Source organism: Nomascus leucogenys, chromosome X, assembly GCF_006542625.1.
Source record: "Nomascus leucogenys isolate Asia chromosome X, Asia_NLE_v1, whole genome shotgun sequence".
NCBI lineage: Eukaryota > Metazoa > Chordata > Mammalia > Primates > Hylobatidae > Nomascus > Nomascus leucogenys.
The window spans coordinates 94,286,216-94,299,989 of NC_044406.1; the positions used below are offsets into that span (position 1 = coordinate 94,286,216).

The 13,774-nt window shown below is 49.4% G+C and overlaps 1 protein-coding gene across 1 annotated transcript in view; it reads left to right on the top strand.

Moving 5' to 3' along the window:
- The window catches only part of FRMPD3 (FERM and PDZ domain containing 3), an 83,476-nt gene extending 70,230 nt beyond the window's left edge, over positions 1-13,246 (top strand). The window contains exons 16-17 of the mRNA XM_030806514.1: positions 5,321-6,142; positions 8,305-13,246. Of these exons, the coding sequence (XP_030662374.1) occupies positions 5,321-6,142; positions 8,305-11,357 (3,875 nt within the window). The 3' untranslated portion in view covers positions 11,358-13,246. The remainder of the gene's footprint in view (positions 1-5,320; positions 6,143-8,304) is intronic.
- Positions 13,247-13,774: the final 528 nt, after the last annotated feature.

A 13,774-nucleotide genomic window follows, 5' to 3' on the forward strand; every position in this document is an offset into this window, starting at 1 on the left:
AGCAGTATACCCTGTACCCAGTGTGTAATCTTTTATTCCTCACCCCCTCCCACCCTTCCCTGCAAGTCCCCAAGGTCCATCCTATCATTTTTTTGCCTTTGCATCCTCATAGCTTAGCTCCCACTTGTAAGCGAGAACATATGATGTTTGGTTTTCCATTCCTGAGTTACTTCACTTAGAATAATGGTCTCCAACTCCATCCAGGTTGCTGCAAATGCCATTATTTCATTCCTTTTTATGGCTGAGTAGTATTTCATTGTATATATTTACCACATTTTAGTCTACAGCCATACCACCCTGAATGTGTCCAATCTCATCAACCACATTTAAAAAATTTTTTTAATATTCATTTATTAATGTTTTTAGCTGGAATCTTGCTCTGTCACCCAGGCTGGAGTGAAGTGGTGCAATCTCGGCTCCAAAAGTGTTGGGATTACAGACATGAGCCACTGTGCCCAACTGTACCACATTTTTCTTTATCTACTCGTTGATTGATGGGCATTTGGGCTGGTTCCATATTTTTGCAGTTGTGAATTGTGCTGCTATAAATATGCATGTGCAAGTGTCTTTTTCATATAATGACTTCTTGGATCAAATGGTAGATCTACTTTTAGTTTTTTAAGGAATCTCCATACTGTTTTCCATAGTGGTTGTACTAGTTTACTTTCCCACCAGCAGTGTAAAAGTGTTCCTTTTTGCCATATCCACACCAACATGTATTTTTTTTAATTTTTAAATTATGGCCATTCTTTTCTTTTCTTTTTTTTTTTTTTTGTCAGAGTCTTGCTCTGTCACCCAGGCTAGAGTGCAGTGGCACGATCTTGGCTCACTGCAACCTCCGTCTCCCGAGTTCAAGCCATTCTCCTGGCTCAGCCTCCTGAGTAGCTGGGATTACAGGCATGCACCACCATGCCCGGCTAATTTTTGTATTTTAGTAGAGATGGAGTTTCACCATGTTGGTCAGGCTGGTCTTGAACTCCTGACCTTGTGATCTGCCCACCTCAGCTTCCCAAAGTGCTGAGATTATAGGCGTGAGCTACCGTGCCTGGCCATTATGGCGAATTCTTGTAGGAGCAAGGTGATATTGCATTGTAATTTTGATTTGCATTTCCCTGATAATTAGTGATGTTGCACATTTTTCCATATGCTCATTGGCCATTTATATACCTTCTTTTGAGAATTGTCTATTCATGTCCTTAGCCAACTTTTTGGTGGGATTATTTGTCTTTTTCTTGCTGATTTGTTTGAGCTCCTTGTAGATTCTGGATATTAGTCCTTTGTTGGATGCATAGTTTGCAAAGATTTTCTCCCACTCTGTGGGTTGTCTGTTTACTCTGTTGACTGTACCTTTTGCTGTGCAAAAGCTCTTTAGTTTAATTAAGTCCCAACTATTTATCTTTGTTTTTATTGCTTTTGCTTTTGGGTTCCTGGTCATGAAATCCTTGTGTAAGCCAATGTCTGGAAGGGGTTTTCCAATGTTATCTTCTAGAACTTTTATGATTTCAGGTCTTAGATTTAAGTCCTTAATCTCTCTTGAGTTAATTTTTGTATAATGTGAGAGATGAGGATCCAGTTTCATTCTCCTACATGGGGCTAGCCAATTGTCCCAACACCATTTGTTGAAAAGGGTGTCCTTTCCCCACTTTATGTTTTTGTTTGCTTTGTTGAAAATCAGTTGGTTGTAAGTATTTGGGTTTATTTTTGGGTTTTCTATTCTGTTCCATTGGCCTATGTACCTATTTTTATACCAGTACAATGCCTCGTAGTATAGTTTGAAATCTGATAATGTGATGCCTCCAGATTTGTTCTTTTGCTTAGGATTGCTTTTGCTATGTGGGCTCTTTTTTGGTTCCACACAAATTTTAGGATTTTTTTTTCTAGTTCTGTGAAAAATGATGATGGCATTTTGATGGGAATTGCATTGAATTTGCAGATCGCTTTTAGCAGTATGGTCATTTTCACAATATTGATTGCACCCACCTATGAGCATAGGCTGTGTTTTCATTTGCTTGTGTCATCTGTGATTTCTTTCAGCAGTGTTTTGTAGTTTTCCTCGTAGAGGTCTTTCACCTCCTTGGCTAGGTATATTTCTAAGTATTTTATTTTTTTTGCAGCTATTGTAAGAAGGGTTGAGCTCTTGATTTGATCCTCAGCATGGTCAATGTTGGTGTATAGCAGTGCTACTGATTTGTGTACATTGATTTTGTATCCTGAAACTTTAATGAATTCATCTATCAGATCTAGGAGCTTTTTAGATGAGTCTTCGGGGTTTTCTAGGTATATGATCACATCATCTGTGAACAGTGACAATTCGACTTCCTCTTTACTTATTTGGATGCCCCTTATTTATTTCTCTTGTCTGATTACTCTGGCTCTTTTAGTTATTTTTAAAAGTACAATTAAGTTATTATTGACGGTAATCACTCTATTGCGTTATCAAATAGTAGGTCTTATTCATTCTTTCTACTTAGTTTGCTCTTGTTTTTCTGGTTTCTTAAGGTAGAAGTGGAAGTTTGTGGTAATTCATATGAAATCTTTCCTCTTTTTTAACGTAGGCACTTTCAGCTACAGATTTCCCCTTTAAGAACTATTTTAGGCCGGGCATGGTGGCTCACGCCTATAATCCCAGCACTTTGGGAGGCTGAGGCAGGCAGATCACTTGAGGTCAGGAGTTCGAGACCAGCCTGACCAACATGGTGAAACCCCATCTCTACTAAACATACAAAATTAACCAGACATGGTGGCACATGCTTATAATCCCAGCTACTTGGGAGGCTGAGGCAGGAGAATCGCTTGAACCCCGGAGGTGGAGGTTGCAGTGAGCTGAGATTGTGCCATTGCACTCCACCCTGGGCAATAAGAGCAAAACTCCATCTCAAAAAATAAATTAATAAAAAATTTTAAAAAAGAACGACTTTAGCTAGATTTGATAAATTTTGGTATGTTGTATTTTCATTTTTATTAATCTCAAAGTATTTTCTAATTTCTCTTGTGATTTTTTTCCTTGATAGCCTGGTTATTTAAGAGTGTTTTGGCTGGGCACGGTTGCTCATGCCTGTAATCCCAGCACTTTGGGAGGCCGAGGCAGGCAGATCACTTGAGGCCAGGATTTTGAGACCAGCCTGGCCAACATGGTGAAACCTCATGTCTACCAAAAATACAAAAAATTAGCCGGGCGTGGTGGCAGGTGCCTGTAATCCCAGCTACTTGGGAGGCTGAGGTGGGAGGATCACTTGAGCCCAGGAGGTGGAGTTTGCAGTGAGCCAAGATTGCACCACTACACTCCAACCTAGGTGACAGAGCAAGACCCTGTATCAAAAAAAAAAAAGTGTTTTGTTTGATTTCTACTTGTGAATTTCCCAGACTCCCTTCTGTAACTGATTTCTAATTTAATTATGTTGTGCTCAGAAAATATATTTTGTATGATTTTATTCCTTTTAAATCTAGTAAGGCTTATTTTATATCCTAACATATGGTTTATACACAACAGTGTTCCGTATGCACTTAAGAATAATGTATATTCTGCTGCTGTTAAGTAGATGGTTCTGTAGATTTTGGTTAGGTCTAGTTTGATTTATAGTATTGTTCAGGTCCTCTGTTTCCTTGTTGATATTCTGCTTAGTTGTTTTATCCATTATTGAAAGTGGAGTATTGGCTGGATGTGGTGGGTCACGCCTGTAATCCCTGCATTTGGGAGGCCAGGGCAGGTGGATCACTTGAGGTCAGGAGTTTGAGACCAGCCTGGCCAACATGGTGAAACCCCACCTCTACCAAAAACACAAAAAATTAGCCGGGCGTGGTGGCAGGCGCCTGCAATCCCGGCTACTCGGGATGCTGAGGCAGGAGAATCACTTGAACCCAGGAGGTGGAGGCGGCAGTGAGCCGAGGTTGCACCACTGCACTCTAGCCTGGGCAACGGAGTGAGACTCTGTCTCAAAAAAAAAAAAAGAAAAGAAAAGAAAAGAAAGAAAGTAGGGTATTAAAGTCGCCTACTACTGTTGTTGAATTGTGTATTTTTCCCTTCAATTCTGTCAGTTTTTTCTTCCTGTATTTGGGGGTTTTATTGTTACGTGCCAGTGCGGTACTTTTGTCATAGATGTAATTTCTAGTGAAAGGCAATACTGGCATATTGACTCTGTCAAACTGGAGTTTGAGTGGCATTTCAAAGGCTTGTTTTCCAGCATCTTGACCACAATGATGAGTTATAAGGGTAATGGCTAAAAACATGGGTTTTGAAGTCTTTCAGACCTAGGCTGAAATCCAGTCTACCACTTGGTCTGTGTAACCTTAGGCGAGTCAGTTTCTTTATCTGTAAAATGTGAATAATGATAATAACTACCTCACTGGGTTGTTATGAAGAATAAGTGGGATCATGTATATTAGGACCTTAGCCTAAGTTAGTGCTTGTTTGTCATCTGTCTGTCTGCTGTCCGAGTATATTCTCACAGATAAAATGGGGAAGAGCTCCAAAAACAGTGAGAGAAGGTATTCACAGTTAAAGCATTTGCTATAGATAATTCTCAGATGCACACACCTACCATCATTAAGAGCGGTTGACGAGAGCATTTGCCACATGTATGTGTAGCAGGTAGGGCTGGCCCTGCATGAATGCAGAAAAGAATAAAATTTGAAGAATTATAAGAATGCTTTCCCTGCCCTCCTCCCACATATGCGCATCCCAGCATATCTCCCATATACTTTACACATTCAGACCCTGGAATTCTAATATAGAGCATTATTCTTTTAGGATCCCTCCATCAACAGGCCTCTTTGAAATGCAAACTCTTGGGCATTATATGTAGCCTGTTTAACAGGTTCTGACTAAAGCATTAGTAACTTGTCAGATCTATTTCCTTCTGCTAGAAGAGATTCAAAATAACAAGAACAACAGAGCACTGGTGGTTGGAAAAGCTCTGAAAAGGGGTGGGGACAGGGGCAGGAACAGTTCCAAGTGGGACATACGTTTACAGCTGACTTTCAGATAGAGGGTATCCATGTAAGAGTCCAGCTATGCCCAGATACCAGGCCCTAAACCAGGGTGTTCACCCCCACCCCTACCATACCCCATGCCTTTTCCCATTTCAGAGGTGATGGGGCTATTAGCAGCTCAGGTTATTAGACTCTATTCACTCTACTTTTAGGGTCAGCAGTAACATAGCTCATCAACTTCCCTACCCCTAATCTTTGGCAGCCAGGTAATGCTTTGTCTTGGGACCTGCCACTCGGTTGTGCTGCAGAGACATGGGCCAGAGACGACAAGGGAGCTCATTCACAATCCTTGGCACCAGGACTCATCTGTTGATTCTCTTTCTGGGTTTAGATTACATGCACAGCGCCCACCGCCCTGTCACTGGGGGCCACCTGGGGAAAAAGGAGAGTAGTTATGTGGGCAGCGTGGGCACCAGCCCCAGGAAGTCGAGCCGCTGCACGCCCCCGCCTGCCGACTCTGAGCTTGTCAGCTTCTGCTACCTCCATATGCGGGAACAAAGGAAGGAGCAGGAAAGCCGGACAGATGTCAATGAGAACCTAATCTTCTTTGAGGAGACCAGGCCCCGAACCAAGTCTGACCCCACATCCAAAAGCTCTGGCCAAGGTTATGAGGTAGTCCCTGATGACTTTGATGCAGCTAGCCTAGACCACGAGCCTTGTGCCAGCAGGGCCCGGTCCTACACCTTGGACAATTCCCTTGGGGCTGAAGCCCTGAATTTCTACTGTGACTCTTGCAAAGCCAAACTTCAGGAGCAGCTGGGCCCTCGCAAAGGTGGGAAGCCTGGCTCCTCTCGTGACAATATAGTAGATTTGATGTCCCTCCCACCACCTGGGAGTGAGGAGGAGGAGGAGGAAGAAGATGAGACAACTTCTCTGTTGCCAGCCATTGCTGCCCCACCCCCTGGTTTCCGAGACAACAGCTCTGATGAGGATGACCCCAAGCGCCGGGCTGTCCAGAGCCAGGAACAAGGACGCCACCTGCGTGGGCTTCTGTACGATGAGATTCCAGTGACATTGATTGACAGTGTGCAGACCCGGACAGTTCGAGATCATGCCCAGGAGCTAGATGACGCCCTGGTGTCCACTCTGCAGGCTCTGGAAGCCCTGGCTGCATCCGAGGATGGACAACACCCACCACCCCCACAGACTGCAGGTAATGACCGATTCCTTCTCCCTCTTTCCACCCCCTTCTCTTGTCCAAGAAGGGCCAGTAGGTAACATTGTGTCTTCCCAAATAGGTGTCGGAGTCACTGAGGTATGTCAGGGCAGTGGATGTACCAAAGGTTGTTTAGATAGGGTCAGAGGAGCAACGATGTTTCAGCAGGGAGCAGCTGCTCAGCTCTAGCTAGAGTTCTGGCTCTCGTCATTGCATCTCTTTGGAAATGCCTTACAGATAGATCCCAGGGATTGGGGTCATGACAGCTATGGATGCAGGCCAGGATGGAGGATCAGAGAAAAACTGTGAGAGATGTAGAAGACAGGTGAAGAACAGAACATCCAGCATGCACATGATTGAAAGAAAAGCAAAACGACCAACTCACTACCTAGTGACCTGGGACCAGGGGAGCCAAGGGCCATCACTGCTCATGGCTGAGGTCTTTATCCTGCCTAAGAACATGGGCTCTGAATCAGATGCACCCAAGTCCTGGTTTCTTCAATCATTGTCAGTGTAACCTTTGGCAAGGCACTTACTCTCTCTGAGCCTCATTCCGTCATCTTAAATGGGTTTTATAAAAGTTCTATCACATGGGGTTGTCATAAGGATTGAATGAGATCATTCATGCAAAGCATGTAAACACTGCCTAGCACACAGTAAGGCCTCAGTAAGTGGTAGCTATTGTTACTGAGTATTAGTTCATAGGAGAACCGTACAACATGCATGCTGTTCCCTGTTATAGACACATGTATGTCCATCTTGTAGACAAACACACGTCAGACACATACCCATAGTCACACATATGTCCCTCCATATACATACACCTTAAAAAAAGAGAAGAGAGCCGGGCGTGGTGGCTCACACCTGTAATCCCAGCACTTTTGGAGGCCAAGGTGGGCAGATTACTTGAGGTCAGGAGTTCAAGATCAGCCTGGCCAACATGGTGAAAACCTGTCTCTACTAAAAATACAAAAATTAACTGCGTGGGCTGGTGCGCACCTGTAGTCTCAGCTACTCAGGAGGCTGAGGCAGGAGAATCACTTGAACCTAAGAGGCGGAGTTCTCAGTGAGCCGATATTGCACCACTGCACTCCAGCCTGGGTGACAGAGTGAGACTCTTAAAAAAAAAAAAAAAGAAAAGAAAAAGAAAGAGAAGAGGTAAATGACACAGCAACAGAAAAGGAATAGGGAGGAATAGGGACCACGAGGGATTGGGGTCAGAGAGAGCCTGCCTTTTCCATGTGTGAGGACACCCTTGACATTGGGCAGCCCCCATGTATTTGGCCCCCAGGGCTGGCATTTCCCTTTGCTTAGAGTCTGGAGAGAGTGCTAGCTGCTCCTAGGCTTGAGTCCCATGTGGCTGCTGGAGAGAGGACAAGCTCAGCTAAATGGCCTCAGCTGCAATGACTGTAGGCAGGCCTGGCCAGATGAGGAGGGACAGAGAGAGACCTCTCTTTGCCAGCCCCTCTTTAGAACAATTAACAAAAATTTCCTAGCTGTTGAATCTAAAAATAGTTGTGATTAGCATGCTGTTTTGCATGTGATTTGCATGGTAATTTGCCATAAAACTGCCCAGATCCTCTCGCCACCTCTTTTGCTTCTGTTTTGGATTCCAGCCTTTCATCCCCTTCTTATAGCTTGCCCCTCTTTGTCCCCTCCCCTCCACTCTTCCCACCCTCAGCCCTGCATTCTCGCCAGGCCTGACTGTTTTTTTCCAGCTGGAAATACTGCTGGCTAACCTTGGCTTCTATGCACTTCCTATACAGTCAGCCCTCTGTATCTGAGGGTTCTGCATCCACTGATTCAACCAACCGCAGATCGAAAATATTTGAAAAAAAGAAATATGTCTATACTGAACATGTACATATTTTTCTTGTCATTATTCCCTAAACAACACAGTATAACAACTATTTACATAGCATTTACATTGTGTTAGGTATTATAAGTAATCTAGAGAGGCTTTAAAGTACATGGAAAGATGTACATAGGTTACATGCAAATACTATGCCATTTCATATCAGGGACTTGAGCATCTGCAAGTTTTGGAATCTTCAGGAGTCCTAGAGCCAATCGCCCATGGATACTGAGGGACAACCGTGTAGAGCTGGAAAAGAACTTGATTTCAGTAAGCATAACAAGCCCTATCCCTGTTCCTCCAGGTCTGATTGTGCTGGCCACAATCACCCCTGAATCATCGCTGGACTCGGGTCATGAAACCAACTCTTCAGAGCTCACAGACATGTCAGAGATGATGTCGGCCATGAAGCAGCACCAGAACACCACCTACTTCCTGGCCCAGCACCTCAACAAGGACAGCCTCCTTGCCCGCAAGGACCTGCCCTTCCGGATCCAGAGCTGTGCAGCCCAGGCCGTTCTTACCGCCCCTTACTCTCTCGGGCGCCCGGATCCCAACTCATCTCTCCAACCCATTGCCACAGGCAAGAGTCCTGGCCCCCCTGGCGCTCGGAGGAAGCTGCCCCAGTCAGAGGGCCAGGTAGAGGGAGAACGAACATACTCCTTGGCAGTGCACCCAGCACTGTCCCCACAGCTCAGTGAACAGAAGAATCTGAGTCTGCTGTCCCCAGTTCCTGAGGACAAAGGGCCTGGCCACACTAGGGCAGGCCTAGAAATGTCACTGAGGGCAGCCACATCATCCCTCAGTGAAGAGCAGGTCTCTGAGCTGAGGGACAACCTGCCCAAGGAGGTCAGGTTGAGCCCCAAGCTTATCCTGGACCCAAAGGGCAGTGTGACCCCTGCCATCATCTCGGCCGCTCTACAGCAAGTGGTTCACAGTAAGAGTCTAGTCACTGCTGGTGGGGCTTTGGGGAACCCCCCCAGCAGGGGTGAGAGAAGGCTGGAGGCCAGCATGGGGAGGCCAGAGGTTAGCATGATGAGCAGCAGTGCCAATAAGAATCTGAAGTTCAAAATTAGCCCCAGTGCTCCAGAGACCTCACGGAATTCTCAGCATCAGCTGGGCGCAGAGGTCTCTTCCAGCCCCAGAGCACCCACAGGCAGCCGGTCTGACAGCCTGCACCTCTCCCAACAAGAGGACAGGCTGCCTGTTCAAAATTTCCCTCCCAAAAGCTATCTTTTGCGAACAAGCCGAGAGTCAGTGGGCAAGCAAGCTACAGGGGAGGCGGTAGGCAAAGGCGGACCAGAGGGTGGTAAGCCCACCCTGCAGAAGCAGGGCACCATCTCCAGCCAAGGGGAGAAGGTGCAGCTGGAGAGCACACCAAAAAGAAGCAAGCTCGAAGAGACCAGCCTGGTTCCCCGAGCTACCTACCCCATAGCTCTGCAGAGCCCCAGCTGCCAGTCAAGAAGCCACAGCCCCAGCTGCCAGCCTCATGGCCACAGCCCCAGCAGCCAGTCTCGAGGCCAGAGCCCCAGCTGCCAACCTCGAGGCCAGAGCCCACTGAGGTCTCAGGCTGCCAGTCGGCAGGTGAGCACCATGCCCTCTAGGAAGCTTGAAACAACTCTCAATGGAGCCCACTCGACCTCTGAAGGCCCTGCAAAACCCAAGTCATCCCGAGGTCCTTTCCGGCTACGCAATTTATTCTCTGCCACCTTCCCAACCCGCCAGAAGAAGGAGACAGATGAGCGGCAGGCCCAACTGCAGAAGGTAAAGCAGTATGAGCTGGAGTTCCTTGAGGAACTTCTAAAGCCACCAAGCCAGGGGGAGCTGCCAGGCACTGAGTACCTGCAACCTCCAGCACCTGGCCGCTGCAGCTGCCAGCTCCGCAGCAGCCCTGTGCAGCAGGGGCCTGGCATGTCCCGTGAGCAGAGGCGCAGCTGCGACTGCAAGCGCATCTGCCGGGGGGGCCGGCCACAAGCCACCCAGACACCAGTGCCCAGCCTCCGGGGGAGGGAAAGGGACAGGGTCCTCCCTAGCCAGAGGCAGCCAGAGGCTGGCCCAGGCGTGAGCCTCAGCAGCCCCATCAATGTCCGGCGCATTCGTTCTACCAGCCTGGAATCCCGAGAGTGCCGATCGGACCCTGAGAGTGGTGTTTCGTGCCTGACCACGTGTGCCTCGGGGGGCGAGTGTCTGGGAGCTCCCAATTACAGGAAACTGATGCGCCGCTACAGTATCAGTGAGCTGGACCAGGGTGACAGGGCCTCGCTGACCTCGGATGTCTACCCACATCCTCCCCTGGGCATGCTGCCCAGGGAGGCCAAGGAGGTAGAGACAAGCCTCCCCATAGCCTTGGGTCCCAAAAGCAGGTCTCTGGAGTCACCGACACTGGGAGACCCCTTCTACGTCCAGGTTGCCCCAGAGACCAAAGGCCCCAGACAGATGGCCGTGTTCTCACTGCCCGAGGAGGTGTACCGGAAGCCTGCCGAGCTAGATGAGGACAGTGAGAGCAGCAAGTGCTGTTCCATCCGCTACTGCTTCTACTACCGCAAGTGTGACATGGCAGATGATGCCAGTGATGGCAAGGATGAGCTCTCCTACTCTATCCCCATGAAGATCCTGCCTGGCATGAAGCTGGACGAGCAGGTGGTGCCTGTGGTGAGCAGGACCCTGCAGGTGCTGGATGCTGCTACCTGCAGCAGCAGCAGCCCTGAGGCCTCCCGCACTCAGGAGATTGACCTCCGTGTGTCCACCTTCGAGGGGAGCCTGGCCAAGATCAATGCCCTGCGGGCCCATGCCTATGGCCTCCCTGATGGCTTCCTGGCTGCCCGGCTGGACACCAACGAGTTGCTGACAGTCCTGCGGCAGTGTGTGGCCAGCCCCGAGGCCCGTGCCCCCAAGCCCTATGTCTCTCAGATCTCCGAGTATAAGCTCGAGCTAGCTCTCAAGTTCAAGGAGCTCCGGGCCTCCTGCCGCCGTGTGGCCAATGTGGACAAGAGCCCAACTCACATGCTGGCAGCCATCACGGGCAGCTTCCAGGTGCTGAGCAGCCTCATTGAGACCTTCGTGCGGCTGGTGTTCATTGTGCGCTCCGAGGCCCAGCGCCAAGAGCTGCTGGCCAAGGTAGAAGAGGTAGTGAGGAACTACACCTTCCTGCTGCGTGCAGCTGAGGAGTCCACAGCCCGTAACCTCAACCAGCAGCAGCAGCAACAACAACAACAGCAGCAGCAGCAGCAACAACAACAGCAGCAGCAGCAGGTGGCAGCAGCTGCAGGGGCAGCCACAGAGCATCCACCAGGCTCCCCAACTTCGGCGACTGTTATGAGCACATTCACCCACTCCTTAAAAACCCTTATTAAGTAGGGCATCTGCCCACACCTGTCCCCCTTCCCCAACCATGGCCCCAGGTTTGAGCTTTGTGGTCCTTGCATCTTGTGGTGAGTGTGTCTGTGTCTGCTGGGCCAGTCAGGGTCCAAGAGCCCATCAGTCTCCAGGGAGTGGAAACTCTCTTGATTGAGGCTCTCTCTTAAGGGCTGCAGGCTTAGCTGCCGCCCTGGGTGTCCTCACCCCTTCCCTGGCCTCTGGGCCTCACTGTGAGGGCAAAGGCCCCTCTTCACTCTGCTCACAGCAGAGCTGTATTTTATCTCTTCTCTGGGGCTGAGCGGTGACATCGGGCTCACTTCCTGCTCAATCCGTGTTGGGCGCTGGGGGAGCCAGAGCCTGAAGCAAGCGGACCCTCAGGCTTTGAGCTCCTCGTGGCATCAGCTCCCCTGCTGGGAGCAGTGGCAGTAGCAGCAGGCCACATTGCCGTGCCGAGGGGAGAGGGCGCTCAGTCCAGATGTGCCCAACCACCTTGGGCTCACACTCACCTGGCAGGTGCCACCCTGAGGCCTGTGCCTGGGTGAGATGTCTGCAGAAAACAGCCACACTAGGCTGTTTGCAGCCGCCCAGCTGGCCGGCAGCCTGGGGAGCCCTCACCTCCAGGTCCAGTAGCTCCACACCAGCCATCCCCAAAGTGCCCTGCCCCTCGCTGATGGGCAGGGCAGCTCAGTCCACTAGGGAGCAAGCATCTGGGATCACCCCACTCGTTTTGGGTAAGGTACCTGGTGAAAACGTCTGCCTGGGGAGACCCAGTGCAGGCCTAGGAGCCCGCCTAGCCCGGCCCAGCCCAGCGCAGGGGCTGTTGCTGCAGGCATGAGGCTCCTCTCTCAACATCTCTCTACCAGACAGACTGTCCTTCGGCGTTTGACTTAGCTGTGGATCGGGGAGGGGGGTGGGGGGAGGGGGGAAAGGGGTAGGGGTGGGGGGTGTTGATGACTATATCTTAAACTTCTGGAAGCTAGCGTGATATGTTAATCTTGAGTATATGCTTTTGGCTGTGTATTGACCCTGTGGATTTGTCTCTCTAAGAAAAGAAGCTGAGCGCCTTACCCGGTGCAGTCCTGCACCTCTTTCTCCCTCTCTGGAGTCATCTGGAAGGGAATTCACACTGTTTAACATCCACCTTGACACACACCTCCTATTGCCACCACCGCTGCCGCCGCCGCCGCCGCTGCCACCACCACCGCCACCACCGCTGCCAACCCTCCCCCCACCCCCGCAACCTTCCTGGGAGTGAAGACACGGAGTCCCTACCAACTGTCCCACTGTAGGGAACAAAGAAAGCCAATGTTTCTTCTGTATAGATTGCTTCTCATCCGCCTCTCCATATCTTCCCATTTCCCACACCCTTGTGCCCTGTGTCTGCCTCTGTTTCATCACTGTGTCAGAGGCCCATGTGAAATCTTTCATTCTGATGTAAGTTTTATAAAGATGTACACTGTGCTTAACCCCTGCCCATCCTTGGTAGCCCCTAGTGCAATAAAGTCTCCCTGAGTGGTGAGTTCTCCCGGCAAGGAGGAGGGGAGTTTCTTCTGCAGAATCCAGCCCCTCACTTCCTTGCTTTTCCTCCCCCAGGACCAAGTTGTTGAATGGGCGAGAGATGCAGGCAATGGGGAATCCTTTTCCCCTCAGCCACTGCAAGCTGGAGTGCTGAAATGGTCTTTTTCTCCCAACTCCGCCACTCAGCCCCTGCCTGTGTCATTCCACCACCATCCTTCACCTCTCCCTCAGCCTCATGGAGAGGAAACATTTTCTAATGTCTGTATATAGTATATATACTACATAAACTATATAAATTATATATATATATACTAATTTATGTCTTGTTTTTCAAACAAGAATGATTAAATCTATTCATCTGACTATCCCAATAAGTCTTTGCGGTGCGTCTTTGTGGGTGTCCTTGTGTCCTTGAATTGTTGGTTGGTGGTGGCCCTTTGTGTGCTCATCCTGGGCCCCTGCTCTTATGTACTGGGCACTGGTGGGTGATGACAGCTAAGGACTCTGTTCCTCCCACCTCCCCAACACACAGGGGATCCCCTTTGCTCCTCTTTGAAGCCTGTTTCTCATGGGAGTTGGAAATTGTCTACCTCTTTCTCTTGACCACGAGGCTTCTGGCTCACCTGGCCCCCATGGCTGTGACCTCAGAGCTGAAGGGCTGGAGGTGGTGTGGGGGAGTGTGTGGAGAAACAGTGTGCTCTGTGCCTAGTGTATCAGATGGCCTGGGAATTAGGATTTTAGGCCACTCCTCAGACTGGGGTTGGGAAATGGGGCCTCTCCCTCTGAACTGTGCCTTCTTGCTCTCAGAGTGCAGCCTGACTGCCTCACAGTTTAGGCTATGCAATCCCTGGCAACAGCCTCTGGCCATGTAGTGGGGTGGGAAGGAGGGATTGTTTCCG